At 44.0% G+C, this 19,229-nt stretch overlaps 2 protein-coding genes across 4 annotated transcripts in view; both read left to right on the forward strand.

Annotated features, from left to right (window-relative positions):
* The first annotated feature begins 38 nt into the window (after positions 1–38).
* On the forward strand, positions 39–2,558 carry BCAS2 (BCAS2 pre-mRNA processing factor). The gene is made up of 7 exons (XM_057400615.1): positions 39–167; positions 255–347; positions 430–500; positions 591–752; positions 1,099–1,149; positions 1,536–1,616; positions 2,126–2,558. The coding sequence occupies exons 1-7, from the start codon at positions 75–77 to the stop codon at positions 2,253–2,255; spliced, it is 681 nt and encodes a 226-aa protein (XP_057256598.1). The 5' UTR covers positions 39–74; the 3' UTR covers positions 2,256–2,558.
* An 870-nt stretch (positions 2,559–3,428) lies between these two features.
* TRIM33 (tripartite motif containing 33) overlaps positions 3,429–19,229 on the forward strand; it is a 30,348-nt gene continuing 14,547 nt past the window's right edge. For all 3 annotated transcript variants that reach the window (XM_057400608.1, XM_057400609.1, XM_057400610.1), the window contains exons 1-5: positions 3,429–3,880; positions 11,572–11,690; positions 11,792–11,939; positions 14,193–14,325; positions 17,898–18,014. In XM_057400608.1, coding sequence (XP_057256591.1) covers positions 3,451–3,880; positions 11,572–11,690; positions 11,792–11,939; positions 14,193–14,325; positions 17,898–18,014 — 947 coding nt within the window. In that variant the 5' untranslated portion in view covers positions 3,429–3,450. The remainder of the gene's footprint in view (positions 3,881–11,571; positions 11,691–11,791; positions 11,940–14,192; positions 14,326–17,897; positions 18,015–19,229) is intronic.

The following is a 19,229-nucleotide window of genomic DNA, read 5'->3' on the forward strand; positions in this document are numbered from 1 at the left end:
GGGCGGGGCGGGTTCGCTGCGCGGTGCCGTAGCTGAGGTGCGACGCGCAGGCGCAGTGCTGGCCCGGGCGCATTATGGCGGGCCCAGGGCTAGTGGCCGGGGACGTTGTGGTGGACGCGCTGCCCTACTTCGACCAGGGCTATGAGGCGCCGGGCGTCCGGGAGGCGGTGAGTGTGGGCCGGGCCGGGCCGGGCCGGGGAGGCGGGAGCGATCTGGGCCAGGAGCCGAGGTGCCTGACGCCCTGTGTGCGCTAGGCCGCGGCGCTAGTGGAGGAGGAGACGCGGCGGTACCGGCCCACCAAGAACTACCTCAGCTACCTGCCGGCGCACGACTTCAGCGCCTTCGAGGTGAGGTGGACCGAGCTCCCCCCTTTCCTGCCCCTTCCCCGGGCTGGGCTCCCCCCGCCGCCTCACCCGCGCCTTCCCGCAGACCGAGATCATGCGGAACGAGTTCGAGCGCCTGGCGGCCCGGCAGCCCCTGGAGCTGCTCAGCATGAAGAGGTAAACGGGGCGGCCCCAGGGCCAGGGGCACCGGCCCGAGAGCGGAGTCTCCCGCGCCCCGTCCTGAGGCGGGCGGGCGTTCTGATGCAGGTACGAGCTGCCGGCGCCGTCCTCCGGACAGAAGAACGACATCACGGCGTGGCAGGAGTGCGTGAACAACTCCATGGCGCAGCTGGAGCACCAGGCCGTGCGCATCGAGAACCTGGAGCTCATGTCGCAGCACGGCTGTAATGCTTGGAAAGTGTACAACGAGTAAGGCTTTGCGGGACCTCGCTGAAGTTCTGACTTCAGCTTCTCTGTGGTTGAGGTGTTTCCCTGTGTACATCAGTGGGGATCTTCAGAACGTATCATAAAATCCCAGACATGTTTAGGTTGGTTGGGACCTTAAAGCTCATCCAGTTCCAGCCCCCTGCCATAGGGGGCAGGGTGCTCCAAGCCCCGTCCAACCTGGCCTTGAACATTGCCAGGGATGGGGTAGCCACAATCGCAGGTTCTGGACTCACTCCTGCAGGACCTTTTTGTGGCTTTTTGTATCTTAAATGGGTCAGAGCCAGCAATTGTATGTGTTCCTAACACTTTGCTTCCATTGCGCTCTTAGACATCTGGTTCATATGATAGAACAAGCCCAGAAAGAGCTTCAGAAGTTGAGGTGAGTGATTTTTTTCTACATTTTTCAGAATGAAGTTGGAAGGAAAGTGAGCCTCTTCCCCCAGGCTGTGCAAGGCTTGTGTGTGTGCTGCTGCCACAGTCACAGGAAAAAAGACCCAGTAACAACAGTAATTAACAGATCTGACCCTGCCATCCTCAAGCAGTGGGTTTGAATGTTGGAAGTTTTGCTTGTAGTACAGCGGAGGTTTTGTGTTTGTGCTTTTATTGTTTCTGTCTATCTGTCTGTCTGTCTTAGGGTTCTGTACTGGGATTTGTCCATCTATCTGTTGCAGTTACAGCCCTGGCTACACAAATGTTTTATGAAATTAGAAATTACAGCTTGTAAAGAAAGGAGATAAAAAGAAATCCATCTTTTTTTCTCCCCAGGAAAAACATTCAGGATCTGAACTGGCAACGAAAGAACATGCAACTCACAGCTGGGGCCAAGCTCCGAGAAATGGAATCCACGTGAGTATCTCAAGTTCTCTGCTAAACCTTCCACAAGTAAAGCTTCTGCCTGGAATTCTTCCGTGCAGAGCGTCTGTGATCTTTCCATACTGTTGTGGGATGTTACCGTGGGAAAACTGCTTGTTGCTTTGCACAGAGGGTTTGTAATTCAGGTCTATGTGAGAGTTGCTACAGTTAAGTGAATCAGTGAGCAACAGATGTGGAAGGAGGACACATCAGCTCCTTCAGAGTGCCTAAACTGTTTTTTAAACTCTTTAAATACTGGCAGTCAGTGGGGTTGATTCTAGTAAATCTCTGCATACAAAATCTTGACAGGGTTAAAACCTACGTTTTTTAACTTTCGTTGTTCAAACCACCATTGCTACTGACGGATGTTTATCATGTGTTGAGAAAAACACTGCATTATTCCATGCCTTTGTGCTTTTTGGAGCAATAATTGTCTCTTTATTTTAAAGCAGAGGATGGTTACATAAAACTTAAAGGCTTTTCAATTTTTTTCTCCCTTCCAGATGGGTGTCTCTTGTCAGTAAAAACTATGAGATTGAACGAACCATTGTGCAGCTGGAAAATGAAATCTCACAAATCAAACAGCAGCATGGTGAGGCGAACAAGGAGAACATCCAGCAAGACTTCCAGTGACTTCACCCTTGGTGTCTCACTGCAGCATGTGTTAACGCAAAAACCTTTGGAGATGCTGTGTCTTTGTAGACATCTCAAGTTGCAGTTGTGTGATGTTACTTTCATTGTTTCTTTTCTTTGTTTTCATTTCTAGGACTCAAAATGCTCTGTTCACATGTGTTATGTGCATAGTTAAATGTATTTTAATTGGTTTGTGAATTGTTTTGTTTTTAAATACCAAATGTAGGAGCTCTTAAAGAAAAATCTATTCATGATTTTACATTTTCCCCTATGCCTTTAATAAACACAGTTTTGCTATCTTTATGGCTTTTGCTTCGTGTTCAAAAGCCAGCCTGCAAGCAGTCCACTGAACCCAGTGACTGGCACTGCATGGCTGATGTGTGTGAACTTGAACCCACTGTGGGAGACTGAGCCTGGGTGGAGGCTGCTGCTGTTAGAGTATTTGTAACTGGCCCATGCCAGCCTGGGAGAAAGGCTAGGATAGGGTGTACAGCATTGCACAGGTACTTGTTTGTGCATGTGAGGGGTCCCAGTTGGACTGTGCCATGCCTAAGGGATTTTCATGGAATCACAGCCTGGTTTGGGTTCAAGGGACCTTAAAGCTCACAGGTCCAACCCCTGCCACGGGCAGGGTCACCTTCCACTAGAGCAGCTTGCTCCAAGCCCCTGTGTCCAACCTGGCCTTGAGCACTGCCAGGGATGGGGCAGCCTCAGCTTCTCTGGGCACCCTGTGCCAGCGCCTCAGCACCCTCACAGGGAAGAGCTTCTGCCTAAGAGTTCATCTCAGTCTCTCCTCTGGCAGGTTCAAGCCATTTCCCTTGTCCTACTTTGCTGTCGCTTCACACCCCTTTTCCCACGGGGTTTTGTGCCCCGTGCTACACGGCTGTCACGGGAACGCTCATTACCTTCTTCCGTGTACTTCTCACCTTCCACCGCAGCCCGGCACGGCGCACTGCCTGCAGGTCTTAGCATCGTAACACACCCGCGTTCTCCGGTGCTCCACCGCCGTCAGCTGCAGGGCCCCAACTCCCGTCTCTGGGATGCTCACTGCGTTCAGAGGGCTCCCCACAGCGCTCTGCTGCTTGTTCCTCGGTGGGAGCGGGTGGTGAGCCTCCCGGGCCCCGCCTCCATTGCGTGAGGCGCGCGGTGACGCCGTACGTGAGCGGAGCGGGGAGCTGGGTTCAAAGGAGGAAATATGGCGGAAAACAAAGGAGGCGGCGGCGGCGGGGAGGGGGCTGCCGAGGCCGGGCCGGGCGGAGGCGGCGGCGCGGAGCCCGCGGCCGCCTCCCCCTCGGCCGCCGTGCCGCCTGAGGAGCGGGAGAGTCCCGGCGCGGCGGCGGCGGAGCGCGGTCTCGCGGAGGCCGAGGCCGAGGCAGCGGCGTCGGGGCCCGGTGCCGTTCCAGGGCCTGGCCCCAGCCCGGTGCCTCCGCTGACACCGGCGGCGCCGGGGCCGTTTTCGCTGTTGGACACATGCGCCGTCTGCGCGCAGAGCCTGCAGAGCCGGCGGGAGGCCGAGCCGAAGCTGCTGCCCTGCCTGCACTCCTTCTGCCGGCGCTGCCTGCCCGAGCCCGAACGGCAGCTCAGCGTGCCTGTGCCCGGCGGGGCGAACGGCGACATCCAGCAAGGTGAGTGCGGGGGAAGCCGGCAGCGCTGGCGGCTTCTTCGGGAGGTTCCTCTGCGTTGCTTGCAGGTTCTTGTCTCTGGCATCGAGCGAGCTTCAGCTTTTCCGGGCTTGAGCCCGCAGTTTGTCTCGGCCTCGTTTGACAGCTCTACCGATAGAGCTTGCGTCCGTGCCCGCCGTTGCTGCTGCTGCTCTGATCCTCCGGGATCTCTCTTACCACGCCCATCAGCAGTTTGCGCCGTGTTTGTAAGCCAGGGCTGAAACTTGTGAGGTCTTGGAATTGCAGCGTGAATTGCCTTGTACGTTGTGTTCTGGCTTTCAGGGGTGCTCCAGCAGAGGCGTGTCTGTGAGGGAGTGTTCGGCTGGTCAGTACTCGAGGAAAAATACTGTCGAGTGAGGTGTAGCTCACTGTTGTTACAGTATGACATGGCTTGCTTGGCAGTGGTGTGTGGAGTACACCTGCTTTCAGTTTCGTGTGTCCTGTGGTCCGAGTTAAACCACTGCAGTGCTGTTTGTCGCTTGACTTGCTGTGCCTGTGTACTCTACGCATGTATAATTCCTGTGCCGTCGAACGAGTGTAAACTGCTCCTTCCAAGTGTGTGTATTGAAATCACAGCTTGATTTTTCTTTTAAAGCATTCAGAGATAGAATTGAAAAGCTTCTGAAGCTCTTCATAGAGCGACTCCCATGCTGTGGTCTGCAGACCAAATGAGGGCCTTGGGAAGTGGTTTTGCAGCTCTTAATTGGGCCTTGTGGTCACTGAGACCTTGTTTGGTGGCATCTTTCTGGATTTAGCAAGGACTTGAGCCTTTCCTGTGTTGCATAGTGAGGTAATTAACCTGACTTGGTAGTGCTGCCTTCATCCAGACTGTCCAGAAGCAGTTCATCTAGGATGTGGTCTTTGAAAGTCCATTGCTTTTAAAAAGCTGATTAATTCAATGTAGCTGATAAATGCAGTAACTAAAGCACTTGGGCTTGTGAACCCTCTTGTTAAATTCCAGATTTTATATTTTGCATTATAGATGCAAATGAAAGATACAGAACTTGAAGCTAAGTTGATTTTATGGCCATCAGCAGGATTATCTGCATCTTGCTGTTTCTGTCAAGATACGAGTGTAGGAACACCGCAAAGCCTTAGGTTCTGAAGTATGTGTAAACTGGAGTTTCACTTCTCGCTACATGTATCTTAAGAATGCTTTAATCTGTTCTTTGAAGTAAGAATTCCCCTTTGGGTTGCTGCATCAAAAACTTTTGGGTGATGTGAGCATCATGGGTGTCTTTGCTCCAGGAAACTACACTGGTAGAGACATGTGTGATCTGTCGTGGTGGTACAAATGCACGTTATGCACAAAATGCATGCATGTTTGCATGCACAAATGCATTAGCCCAGCAGGTCACTTAAGAACAAGGCGTTGACCAGACAGAAGATGCAGGTTTGTGGACAGTGCTTGCCACTTGTAAATGGAATCAGTTAAATGGCACTTGAAGTGCTTACCAGTCAGTCAGGTCCAATATGAGCATTCTCAGCATCCAGAGAAGTACTACATTGCTTAATCATACAGGTTCCTTCCCTGCTGTCATGAGTTTTGATGGTCATGATGTGTTACTTCCCATTCTACTGCTTCTCTAGTCTCCTTAAACACGAGCAGGTATTTTTTCATGAAGGAAGAATTTATGAAAAGTGGTACCTATAGCTATACCTGAAACAGGTTACACTCAACTGCAGGCTCTCAGTTCTTGTTTATTTGCTGTACTATTCTATATGCATTTAAATTTGTCTGCTGCCATTTTTACTGTCTCTACACCTAGATAACGTGATTAGAAGTGTTATGGAAAAGAACAGGGGTTTCTTTTGTCATTTTCCTGGTTTCTTTGTTAATTAGCTTTAGATTTTGCTCTGTAAGAGTTGTCAGTATTAACAGTAATAAATACCTGTATTGATTGGGTAATAACTGTGGAAGGCACTTACCAGGAGTTGAGTGCAACCTCAGTACCTACAGAACAGTTCTGTGTCCTCTCCTGGTGAAAACATGCTGTTGCTCTTGGGGAAAACAGAAGGATGCTTGAAGGCAGGAGTTTGTGATCTATATCAGCATCTCTTCTCCTACCCTGTTGCCACTCCCTTGAGAGACACTGCTAGTGAAGACAGAAGAATGGTCTCAATTCCCACAAGTTTAAGAAACTGACTTAAATTTAAAACCACAATCTGAAGTTGTGGCTGGCTCTGTTATAGAGAAGTCACTGGTGGGATCATACCTATTGTGGTAGTGACAGATTGTTTTGGCTGTTGTTTATGTTGGGGGAAAAAGTATTTTGTTTTGTGTATTTAAAGCATACTTTTATGCCACTTGTTAAACATAAAAAGTAACATATGCAGCTTAATGACTTTCTAGGTCATTGGAATGTGTGTTTATTTGGTGGATAGCTGATTGCTTAATGCCCAGTGTTTCAGCTGTCCAGCTGCGCTCTTCCTTTCAGAGTGAACAGGTTACAAGAAAATGCCACCTTCTGTTTGATCACAGTGTTCTGAAAAAGGCTTACTTTGAAGTTAGAGATTTCAGACTGTTACAGATCCCACAAACCACCTTGTTCTGCACCCACTGCTGCAGCTGCTCCTGGGAAGAGACTTGTTTGGAGGTTTCACTCTTGCCGAGATATTTACAATCTCTCATAAGAAGATTATCTCAACAGAGGGAATGTGTGGCCCTCCCAGCTCCCTGAGAATGGCACAATCTGCATTAGCTGGAGGATGCTTTTGGGGAGCCTAAGGGAAACCTCCATAACTTAATATGCATGTATGTATAATTTGAGGAACAGTCCATTTACTACTGAGTGCTGTCATACCTAGTATCATAAATTATTTTGATAGCTGAATTCAGCTCCTGTACCCACTGTTTGTGTATTTAGAAACCATGTATTAATCACACCTTAAATTATGCAGGAAGTAGTTTTAATTTGCTTTGGGAGGGGGCCCTAAAACCAGTATGATGGCTGGGAGAGTCTGACACAGCACTTAAACTGAATTCAGTTGTAGTTATTGTATTTTCAGTCTCGAAAGCTGAAAACTCCTGCATCAAATAGACTGCTTTAAGCTGTCTCAGTGCAGACCATCTTGGGTTTAGGAAATGTTAGCATACGTCACCTGAATTTTCTTGGTTCTTTGGCTTTCTCCTGTGTTGATGAGTGAGGGTCATGGATTTATATCTGCTGGATCCCAGCAAAGGCCAAGTCCTGACAAATGTTCAGTTCATCTGGGCTTATTAAAATCTTGGTCTGAAACTTAAATCTTGTTCTAAATGTAATTTCAGTGTATTTTTAAAGGACGCTTTTGTCTGGTAACATTCTAGAGCATATGTAATTTTTATAAAAATAGATGTCTGTGACTGCTATAAATTGGTTTTCCTCACTAAATATAGCATGTTGTCAGGTCAATGCATGACATTTGTGATACAAGCAAGGGTTGTTTGTCAAAAGCAAAGGCAGAGTTAGGAGTGGACCTTCAAAGCAGTTATTTTTCTTCCAAATGTATTTATATTCTGATAGATTTCAGTGGGATTGTGTCACTTACCTGACCCGGGAGGGTTTATTTCAAGGTCTAACCCCTGACGCTAGATTAAGGTTGTTAATGTATAGCTATATGGAGGAGTATTTGGACCCTTACATTTCTGTGAGAAGTAAATATTACACACGTGTGGTAACTACTGTTGGTGCTCTCAGCCAGTAAATGAAACCTGGCAGAGATTCGTTCCTTGGAGGACTGCAAGCATGCCAAGTCGGAACTTCAAACGGAAGTTTGAGTTATTAAATCGCATGAGTGCTTGCAAATATTTTCTGCCCTGGGAAGCTTTATCATTACAATAGTGTAAATGTCTGCAAGGATGAAGCCTCTTTTGCAGGCTTTGGAAACTCCAGTAGGGAGGAATGGCTCATCATGTGAGAAGGTGGCAAATGAAACCTGCCTCTCTTTGAGTGGGGTTAGCAATGCAAGGCAGGCTTTTCTTACCTACTGAATTGGTGGGGCTCAAACCAAATCTCCAGGCAAGAAATTATTCCTGCTCTCACTGAAATCAACCTCACATAGGGTAAGAGGAGAGAAACAAAACTTGATTTATACTACATGCAGCAGATGAGGGGCAGTAAACATGATTGAGAATGTTTTTGCTGTTCCGGATAAAGTCTGAAGAAGTGTGTGACAAAAAGTAGAATCTGATTTGAACTGCACGATTGACTGGGAATAGGATGTAATTCACAGTGTGACTGGAAATGGCAGGGAAGGGGAAATGTGGTACATACAGCTGTGTGTATCAAGTATGGTGTGTTTGTGCTCATGGTTGTTACAGGTCTTATTATGAGGTTTGTGATTAAACAAGTAGAAAAACTGGTGATGTGAGTCCTCCTCAATGCAGTGTAAGAAGCTGGAAGTCCACTCCTTACCTGCAGCTCTTGCAAAACAGCTCCTTACTTTCTGTGGCCTTTTAGGTCCAAAGGCTGATTGTTCTTGGATTTCTTCATGAAAGTGATACTTCCCCCCAGAGCAGCTGTGGATGGTGACATTTGGGGGGGGGGCTTTTTTTTTTTTTCCTTTTTGGCGCCTGAAGTATAACTCTGTTCCTGGATGAAGGTATTTTGATGCCAGTGTACTGTAAATCAGATGGGAACTGCTGTTCAAAACAGACCCTCCGAGTTCCATGTCATGTGGTCAATACGTACTATATCTCCTAATATTTTTGCCAGGGAAGAAGCATTTCTGCTTTATGGATTAGTAAAACCAAGTTGTGTAGGATTTGAAATGGGAAGTGTGAAAGAAACTTGCCGATTCTCAACTCTTCAGTGCTGCTATTAACCTCTTGAGTGTTGATGTATGTGGCTTTGTATTATTTTGAAGCCATTTTTTAGAGTGTGGGATGTCTTTACGGTAATAGTTTGGATTGGGAGAGATGATAAACCAGTCTGAGCTTCCTAATTTCTATGAATGTGTCTAATTCTAATTCAACTTTGATCTTTTAAGAATAGGGTTGGGATTTTTTTCTGTGTGCTGTCGGATACATTCTTTGGATGTAGGTACATGCCCTTTCTGAAAGCAGAGTTACAGTGGAAATGTGTATACTAGGGCTAAATACATTTGTGTTGGGGTGGGTGGTTGGTTTGGTTTTGTTTGTTGTTTTTTTTAATCAGTATTAAGCTTCTAAATTAAATGGATGCAGAAAACCAGTGCAGTAATTTCTGCTGTGGGATGATACTTGTGTTTCATTTCAATTTTCTTACATAAGAAGTATTTCGGACTGAAACTGGCAATGAAACCTTGTTTTTCTAGTAAGTTATATAAACATTTGAGCCATAGCTTGTCCTAAAATGCATTCACATGAAATCCTTACCATAAACTTCATTAGATGGCAAATGACCTCCAGTTTTGTCAGGTAAGGATTTCTTTCTGGTTTTCTTCTATGTGTGTGTTATTTCAGCATGATCTTTATCTACTTCTCCCTCTCCCCTCACAAAATTAGCCACATCTGTATGTTTTCCATCTGGTTTCTAGTACAAACGATGCTGCATTAATTTGGCTTATATTAGATTCAAAGAGCAGGACATGAGTACGAGTTGCTCATATAATATTGGAAAGCTACTTTGGAAGTAATTGAGGGCATTGAGATGTGAAAATGAAGTGTATATGCTAAATAAGAATTGCAAGGCCTCATCTTAAGGTTATGTTGTATTGAGATATGTGCAGAACGCCAGTGAGTACTGGTGTGCAAAGTGTGCTTGAATATGGAGTTGCGGAATGTGGATGTTTGACTGTCAGCAGTGTTTGTGGACTCCATGTTCCCTGTGTCCTTCCAGAGAGATGCAGTGGTCAAGGTAGAATTACCCGTGGTCCAAATCCAGCCCATGGGCTGCCATTTGTGTTGCTCTTCTGGCATGAAAAGGCTTGAGTTTATTCAGGCTTTTAGTGATTTGTCTGGTTTAAAACCGAAATCCAAACCTGCCTTACAGGAAGCGCTTTGCTTTAGTGGAGTTTGACTTCTCTTTGTGTAAAGATTATAAATCTTGGATGCTTTTGTGCTTCCTGCAGGATTTTTGTATGATCAGCCCAAGACAGCACTAAAAATTAGATTTAACTGTGGCCTGGTTTTAGATGGAGCATTTTAATGGTTAGAAACTTTTGGCCTGTAAGTATAGGCACATCAGCAGATAGGTGACTTTCATTATAGTATTCCCTAAAGAATGTTGTCTCTCAGTAGTAAGAAAATCTGAAGGCTCTGCATATGTAGAAGCTTCATTGTATATGTGAAAGCTTTTGTACATGTAGGTACTAGAACATTGGCTATTTTTCACGTCCTGTACTAGAAGCATGTTTGGTTTGATGGTACAGGGACTTCTTACTTGGATTCATATTGCTCTGCAGTGAATCCTGTGTGTTCTGAAGCCATTGTTAATTTTAGCACTTGAAAAAATTAACTCGTTTACTACTAATGTAATTAATCTCTCTGAAATAAGTCCTGCTGTTTTAACTGCATATCCACAAAGGAGTTGAGCATCATTTAATTACTCTTACTTTCCAAAGTCATTTCAGGTGTCTCTGTGTATAAAAATACCCAATTGCTTTGAAAGCTTCTCCTTGAAAATGGTGATGACAATGAAGTATTATAGCAACTTCAGACTAGGTGTTAACCACTACCTCAGAGGTAACTTAGGCTTTCAAACTTTTAATGTCTGTTGTTCACAAAACATCTTTAAATGTCAGTTTGGATCATGTAGCAGGTTAGTGCTCCACTGAGGACTTCAAGCTCTAGTTTAGCAATTACAGAGGATAACAAAGCCGGATACTGGAAAGGAACTAGTCTCATCATATCCGGTGTTAAAGCTACGTGTGTATGCATTTACATCTATATGTGCAAAGCATTGTATGTGCTGCAGAAAGGTAGGTGTAGCTGGCCTAAGAGGAATTTTTGCTGTCAAATTGTGGCTTTTGGTATTTGCCTTCCCTGCAAAACACTACTTGGAAAACCCCTGTAACCTTCAGGTAGTTGGTCTTACTCATCTGTATCCCTTTCCTAATGTTTGTCTTGAGACAGACTGCACAGTAGATGGTTGTAAAAATTAATTAACATGTGTCTTGAGTTTATTAAACTAAAGTGGGGGGAAATGAGGATATTTGCTTGGGGAGAACAAATGACTGGGCTAAAAATACATGGTTTATACATATTTTGGGGGGAAGAAATCAGTAGTAAAACCTGAGTATGATGTAAAAGTTATCACACCCTCATCTTAGGAAATGGAGCCTCTTCTAAAGAGAGGTGCATGTGGTTTGTGGGGGTTTTCTTGTTCATGGTTTGTTGTTGTTGGGGTGCTTTTTAGGAGAAACTGTTACCTGTAGGTAATGGCTGCTTTTAAGGGTAGTGTCTTTTATCACAGAGTCACCCAGGTTGGAAAATACCTTTAAGCTCATCAAATCCAACCATTCCCCAGCACTGCCAAGGCCACCGCTAAGCCACAGCACTGGGGGCCTCATCTACATGGTGTGTGAACACTTTCAGGGATAGTGATTCCACTGCTTCCCTGGGAAGCCTGTTCCAATTTAGCCAAGTGAAATGAGCAGTCCGAGGGTTCTGTTTTCATTCTTGTGATCTTTTATTCCGGGAGTGTTGTTTTTTATGTTCTTTATCTTAAAATTGGGAAACACTTTCTGTCTTGCAGTTGGTGTCATCAGATGTCCCATATGCCGCCAAGAATGCAGACAGATAGATCTGGTGGATAACTACTTTGTAAAAGACACATCAGAAGCACCAAGCAGCTCTGATGAGAAGTCAGAACAGGTATAGCACTTTCCTGCTTGCTGAAATTCGCTTGCTGGCTTTGTCTATACATGTTAATGCTTTCCAGGAAAATGATGGTAACTGCCTGTTTCCCTTCGCAGGTGTGTACAAGCTGTGAAGATAATGCTAGTGCTGTTGGATTTTGTGTAGAATGTGGGGAATGGTTGTGCAAGACTTGCATAGAAGCTCATCAGCGAGTAAAATTTACTAAAGATCATATGATCAGAAAAAAAGAGGATGTTTCTTCAGGTGAGTGTGTGGGTATCACTATAGTAAGCTCCTTTTCTTTGGCACATATAGAAAGAGACAGGGAGAATTATCTGGGTAAGAACCAACTGTATGTATGGCTTTCTCCAAAGATTTGGGAAAAGTTTAGTAAAAAGCTCCCAGTGCAGAATTTGTAGCTCCAAAAATGGAGGAAAAATTAAATTTTAAACTCAAGTGGGTTATTTACTCACACTTTGTACAGTGTGATGTCCAAAGGAAGAAATATCTTAAGTAGAGAATGAGAGAGCAGTCTTTGGAAAGAATTTAGATCTTTGGAAAGAATTTAGATCTATTCTTAATAATCCTTTACTTTAGGAGAATAACTAAATGGAGGATTTAAATCTGGAGAGTACTGACATATCCATTGGCTAAGGAAATTCACCAACTACAGCAAAATGTATAAGGAGCAATTATAGTTCTCCCAGTAGAGAAGTATGCACAGATAAGCTCATAGCCATATTCAGTGTGATGTTACTGTTGTATTGATATTGCTGAGTAAATGTGGAGTTCAAATGTATTTTAGGTTAGCAAAATTTAATGTGTGAACTGTGTGTGCACTTTGGTTAGAAGTACAGCTTTATAGAACTTCTTAAACTGTTATTTGACTCTGTATTGTTTATAACCTGCTGAGGTAATGTGGAAAACATTCCCAAAGCAGGTAAAAGGAAGCTGGATTTTAGCTTAGAAGGTGTTATCTGTAAATGGGATTCAGATTTAAAGGCCTGTAGGTTCTACACAAGCTGAATGTACATGAAGACTGATCTTACTGAGGAGGAGAGATCTTCACGTTCTGCTCTCTCTGTCTCTCCATTTAGAATTAAGATCCTCATGATTGTTTCATTGTGCCATATCAAAAGGGTAACTGCTTTGCTTTCTGCCAACTCTCATCAAAATCAGATTAATAGTTAAAATTTGCTATTGAGCTTAGTTCTTTTAGAAAATGATCTTATTTCACTTGCTCTGTAAAAAACTTCATTTCTGGAGAAGTTTCTCTGTATGTTTTATTGGGTGTTCTTCAAAAAGAAGTATTATCTGTTTAAGTTTAAACGTATTAATCCTACTACGTGAGAAACACGGTGAAATCAAAGTATAGGGCCCTGCAAAGTGTTACTGATGTTACTGATGTTCCTCATTAGGAGAGCTATATTGTGACTGTCAAGGTGATACTGTAGCTCTGCTTCCCCTTCACTAAACCTGAGGCAGAAGTGCCAAAAATTGGCTGTTCCAATAAAATAAACCTTGTATCAGAAATGTAGGTTGGTGTTTGTAGGAAGCCAGCTTGGAGCTGGTGTGGTAGCCTATGGCAAGAATGTAGCCTTCCTTTGACCTGACCTACTGATCCTTAGAAACTGTCTTGACTCTTGGGGATGGCAGTTCATTATTTTCTTGGAGGAGCTTGTGCCTTCTTTTTTATAAGAACCAAAGATACACCCTGGAGACTTTAAATTCCTGTTACTGAGTGTCAGCTGTAAATTCATGAGCTCTCTTTTCTTTACAATAACTTGCATGATATAACAAGCTTCAGAAATGTTGGAGACATTCATGTTTAAGACATTTAAGACATTCATGTTTTAAACCTTACCTGCTGTATCTTCCAAAGGCTGCTTTCCTCTGTGCTAAGCTCAAAGTATTCTTAGAAGACTGTGCAGCACTTCTTCGTAAGCTCAGAACTGCTTTTTGACATTATCGTCTATTATTTGCTAAAATGGAAAAGGGAAGCAGATCAGCTGGAGTTTAAGTAACCCTTAACATGGGCAATGTTTGCTTTGTATTTACCACTTCAGTTGCATATGACTTGATGAGCTTTATAAAGGGTTTGTAGTGACAGTTTAGAAAACCTAAGGGTGTTTGACAGTGTAAAAGCTCGTGAAGTTTGATCCGTCCTTCAGTGCATCAGGTGAAATTGCACACAGTTTAACTGTGACCATGTGTACACGATCCTGGTGTTGTGTACAGGCTTTGTATTCTTACAGATGCCAGTGTCTTGAGTGGTTGTGATAGGAGAGGAATTTCTCCTTCTCTTTCAATACAATCAAGTAGAAGCAGCTATAAGCTGCTGGCACTGTAAATACTTCAATGAGAACCTATTAATGGGAACTTGAGCGTGAGAACAGGTCTATAGTTGTCTTTCTCCACATTCTTGGTTGTTACTGGGCTTGGAAGTGAGTTGTTTTGCTCTTCAGATCGTGTCAGTTTGATTTTTACAATGCAAAACTGGTTTATTTTTAAAAACAGAGGCCGTGGGAGCATCTGGTCAACGTCCTGTTTTCTGTCCTGTCCACAAACAAGAGCAGTTAAAACTTTTCTGTGAAACATGTGACAGGCTGACATGCAGAGACTGTCAGTTACTGGAACACAAAGAACACAGGTACAAATATTACCATGTCTTAATTCCTGTGGTGTGCTTTCTCAGAGGATGAAATGGCATTTTATGTCCTAAATACTGTTGTATGTGCTCTTTGGGCTGAAATGATCCCTTGCGAAGGAAAACCTGTGTGGAGTGCTGAAAACTTTGAGCCATCAGTTGGTTGAGCTTCATGAAGTATCCTAAGAGCAGATTCAAACCAACATGGGCTGAGGTGACTTGGTGTGATTGTTAACTGGCATTTACCAATGCTGTCAGGATTTGAATAGAAATTGCTACAGCCCTGAGTACCTGGTGCTGTAAAGAAGCAGAAAGTGAAATAGTCATGGATGAGGTAATTTCTTAAAAGGGCATCTTTTCTTAGGCACCAGTTGTTCAATTTAGGGTATTTTTGTAAGGTATAAATTTTGCATCGTAGATTAATATATTCTTATGGTATTAGAGGGGAAAAATTGCATGATTTTAGTTTGTTGAACATTGCCTCACTCCAAGTAAAAAGTAATGCTGGTGTTTGTTTCCAGAGCTTGCTGGTAGAAAAAGGTTGGAACTTCTTAAGATCCATTAAAACTTCCTGCTCTTTAGCAGCTCTGTTGTAGAGTTGTTTGAATGTTTGAAAAAGTAGTTTGCAGTGTTATCACAGTATGCTAGAGATTGGAAGGGACCTCGAAAGATCATCTAGTCCAATCCCCCTGCCGGAGCAGGAACACCTAGGTAATGTTACACAGGAATGTGTCCAGGCGGGTTTTGAATGTCTCCAGGGAAGGAGACTCCACAACCTCCCTGGGCAGCCTGTTCCAGTGTTCCATCACCCTCACTGAGAAGAAGTTTCTTCTCAAGTTTAAGTGGAACCTCTTGTGTTCCAGTTTGTACCCATTACCCCTTGTCCTATCATTGTTTGCCACTGCGTAGAGCCTGGCTCCATCCTCGTGACACTCCCCCTTTATATATTTATAGACACTTATAAGGTCACCCCTCAGTCTCCTCTTCTCCAAACTATAGAGACCCAGCTCCCTCAGTCTTTCCTCATAAGGGAGATGCTCCACTCCCTTAATCATCTTTGTTGCCCTGCGCTGGACTCTCTCCAGCAGCTCCCTGTCCTTCTTGAACTGAGGGGCCCAGAACTGGACACAATATTCCAGATGGGGTCTCACCAGGGCAGAGTAGAGGGGAAGGAGGACCTCTCTCGACCTACTAACCACCCCCCTTCTAATACACCCCAGGATGCCATTGGCCTTCTTAGCCACAAGGGCACAGTGTTGGCTCATGGTCATCCTGTCGTCCACTAGGACCCCCAGGTCCCTCTCCCCTACACTGCTCTCTAACAGGTCGTTCCCCAACCTATACTGGAACCTGGGGTTGTTCCTGCCCAGATGCAGGACTCTACACTTTCCCTTGTTATATTTCATCAAGTTACTCCCTGCCCATCTCTCCAGCCTGTCCAGGTCTCGCTGGATGGCAGCACAGCCTTCTGGCGTGTCAGCCACTCCTCCCAGCTTAGTGTCATCAGCAAACTTGCTGATAGTACACTCAATTCCCTCATCTAAATCGTTGATGAATATATTAAATAATACCGGTCCCAGCACTGACCCTTGAGGCACTCCACTAGTTATAGGCCTCCAACTAGACTCAGCCCCATAGACTACAACTCTCTGGCTTCTCTCCTTCAGCCAGTTCGCAGTCCACCTCACTACCTGATCATCCAGTCCACACTTCCTCATTTTAGCCGTGAGGATGCTGTGGGAGACTGTGTCAAATGCTTTGCTGAAGTCAAGGTAGACCACATCCACCGCTCTGCCATCATCCATCCACCGTGTTATTTCCTCATAAAAGGCTAAGAGATTGGTCAAACATGATTTCCCCCGGTGAAGCCATGTTGACTGCCCCTCATAACCCTCTTATCCTTGATATGCCTTAAGGTGGCACCAAGGATAAGGTGTTCCATCACTTTCCCAGGGATGGAGGTGAGGCTGACTGGTCTATAGTTACCCGGGTCCTCCTTCTTGCCCTTTTTGAAGACTGGGGTGACATTTGCTTTCCTCCAGTCCTCAGGCACCTCTCCCATTTCCCAAGAGAACCTGGGGATATAATAGAGAACCTGGGGATAAATAAGTATTTATCAGCCACTGCAGCACTGGTTTTCCCAGTCAATCTACAAGGGAGATTTCTCTGTGAAAGGGATTGTCAGTATGTTGCAATATTGAATTTAGTGTGTGTTTTACAGAGTAGTGTTTGCTCTCATAGGCTGCTACAGCAGCCTAATGGAGCGCTTTTACTTCTGAAATGAATACTGTTAACAGCCTGTTTCATAGGCTTGATCATAAATACCCTGAAAGATGTGTCCAAAACAGTGTGGTCTCCTAGGATATGTAAACTAACTTGTTCTAGTTGGTTTCTTTGCATCTGTTTTGTGCCTGATGCTAACTAACAGATGTATCTTGTTCTACTGACCTGTTCTCTTCCACTAAGAGAATACTTTGCTATTAACATGCTACCTTGCAGAATCTTCTTTTAAACTGAGTTCTGTCTGCAGATGTGACTTACAGATGGTTAGGGTGACTGCTTCATCTGCCATGAAGTACAACTGAGATCTTTATGAAGGTCACTAAATAAAGTGGAAACAAAGATTAGTTTTAATCTGTTTACTTCTTACCTGAAATACCAATAGTTTGCCCCAAAGGAGGATGAATCACCACTTTAGCAGCAATGTGGTCCAGTGTTCAGTGCAGAGTTTCAAGTGAATTGCTGGTACTTCTGTAGAAAGCATAAAGTTTACTTACTGAAGACAAGAAGTGGCAAGTGACCGATAGGAATCTTGGGGCTTGAGGGGAATCTCTGGGTAGTTGAGAAAAAACAGAGAAGATTAAAACTCTTGGAGCTACTTAAATCCCAGTGCCGTTTCCAGCTTAAGTGTTCTGCTTCTGTTGCACTGTTCATTCCTCTTGTATGTTAGGAAAATGCAACTAATTTCAATAGTTTCCTTTGATGTAGCTACTTGCACTCTTTTCAGATGAGGTAATGGAAGGTGCCTTTGATATAGAAGCTGTTTTCTTGAAAGACTTGGAAGGGAATGATATGTTCTTCACATGGAAGTATGAAAGAGTTTAGGTTTTTATTTAAATAGGACTGTTTTCTTTCAGATTAAGCTAATTCAGTCAAATATGAGCAGTATAATAGCAGCTGGAAAAATAGTTTTCTGTGATAGGAGTTTTCTGTATCATTTAATGTATGTTTAAGCTATTAGTGCATTTTTCTCATTAATGCCAGCAAAATGATTTGCCAAGCTTTGAAGCTTCTGCTGTATGCTTTAGCTGGGGCTCCATTGCTTGCTGTCTGGTGAAACGATGCAGCACATCGTCTCCCTGCATAGTTGGAATTAATGTGACCCATAGGAGTTCAGTCTTCTGGACACTTGCAAAGGATTTTATCAGTACTGAATCATTTTACACACTGGTGTACACAGTTTGATTTTTCTGTGTGTTTTGTCATATTTTTTCCAAAAGCTTTGTATCTAAATTGGAACCTTGAGTTTCAGCCCATTCCTCCTTGGTAATTGCTATCTTTTGCATGTTGAAAAGGTATCAGTTTCTGGAAGAGGCTTTTCAGAACCAGAAGGGTGCAATTGAGAACCTATTGGCCAAACTTCTTGAGAAGAAGAACTATGTAAATTTTGCAGCTGCCCAAGTTCAGAATAGGTGAGTACCCAAAATGATGAATTGTTACTATTACATTCCTTTGAATGCACCACACTAAGATGAGTGATGAACTAGAATAATACTTCACATTTTAATTGATTTTGCATCTTAAGTCATATTGGAAATTGCGTAGGAAATCGTGAATAGTTTGCTTTAAGCAGGCAGGCAAAACTTAGTGTCATTACCTGACAGGAAGACAAGCTTTTCCTCGGGTAGCTTAACATTAGAATTCCAGAATGAGTGTAAATTCATTGTCCTGTAGAACACTGAATATAGAGACAGAGAGAGCACAAGATCACTGCTGTTTTTTTCACCCTCTCATGGTGATGTGGTGTGCTGGAGGTCAGGGAATTCCACTGTAATTCCAGTGGTTTCATGAGCCTTCTGCACCTTTTATGTCACTTGCAGAATGACACCTCATGTGGAGATGGGAAGTACAAGGGAGAAGGAAGTGCCCCAAAGATAGAAGGGGAAGTTCTGGTGCAAATTTTTAACTCCTAGTGATAACATGTACATTTAAAAAAATCCCCAAAAGACTTGCAAGGGAAGGAGAACATAGAACATGGCAGAGGCAAGTGTGCAAAGGTGGAAGTAATGGAAATTAAATTCTTTGCATTGACTCAGCATGAAACTCTTTGAAGTTTCCCAAAAGTGAACACCATCGTGAAGGAGGAGGACAAGCTGTAGAATTGTTACATCTTTGAAGAAGAGACAGAGACTCGGCTTAATGGGAAATAATTAAACTAAAAGGCCAAGGAATCATAGAATCATAGAATGATTTGGGTTGGAAAGGACCTTAAGATCATCCAGTTCCAACCCCCTGCCGTGGGCAGGGACACCTTCCACTAGACCATGTCACCCAAGGCTCTGTCCAACCTGGCCTTGAGCACTGCCAGAGATGGGGCATTTACCACTTCTTTGGGCAGCCTGTTCCAGCGCCACAGCACCCTTACAGGGCAGAACTTCACAAAAGGTTCTGTGATATGAATTCAAGGCCAATAATGGCTGGGGCATATACAAGTAACACATTATAATGGTGGGTTTTGTCTAAGAGTTTCTGGCTTCACTGAAAATTCAGTGAATTTCTGCAGCATGTGGTTGCGTTGTGTAAAGCTTATGATTATCTACTGAGCCAAATGGATTCTGCAAGTGAGACAGTAGGTTACTTTGCCCTTCTATGCAGTGCTGAAGTGTAGGGCACAAAATATGTTATCA

Source organism: Pezoporus wallicus, unplaced genomic scaffold (genome assembly GCF_028554395.1).
Source record: "Pezoporus wallicus isolate ANWC-B61680 ecotype Strahan unplaced genomic scaffold, APGP_CSIRO_Pwel_v1 scaffold_7736, whole genome shotgun sequence".
NCBI classification, from domain to species: Eukaryota; Metazoa; Chordata; class Aves; order Psittaciformes; family Psittacidae; genus Pezoporus; species Pezoporus wallicus.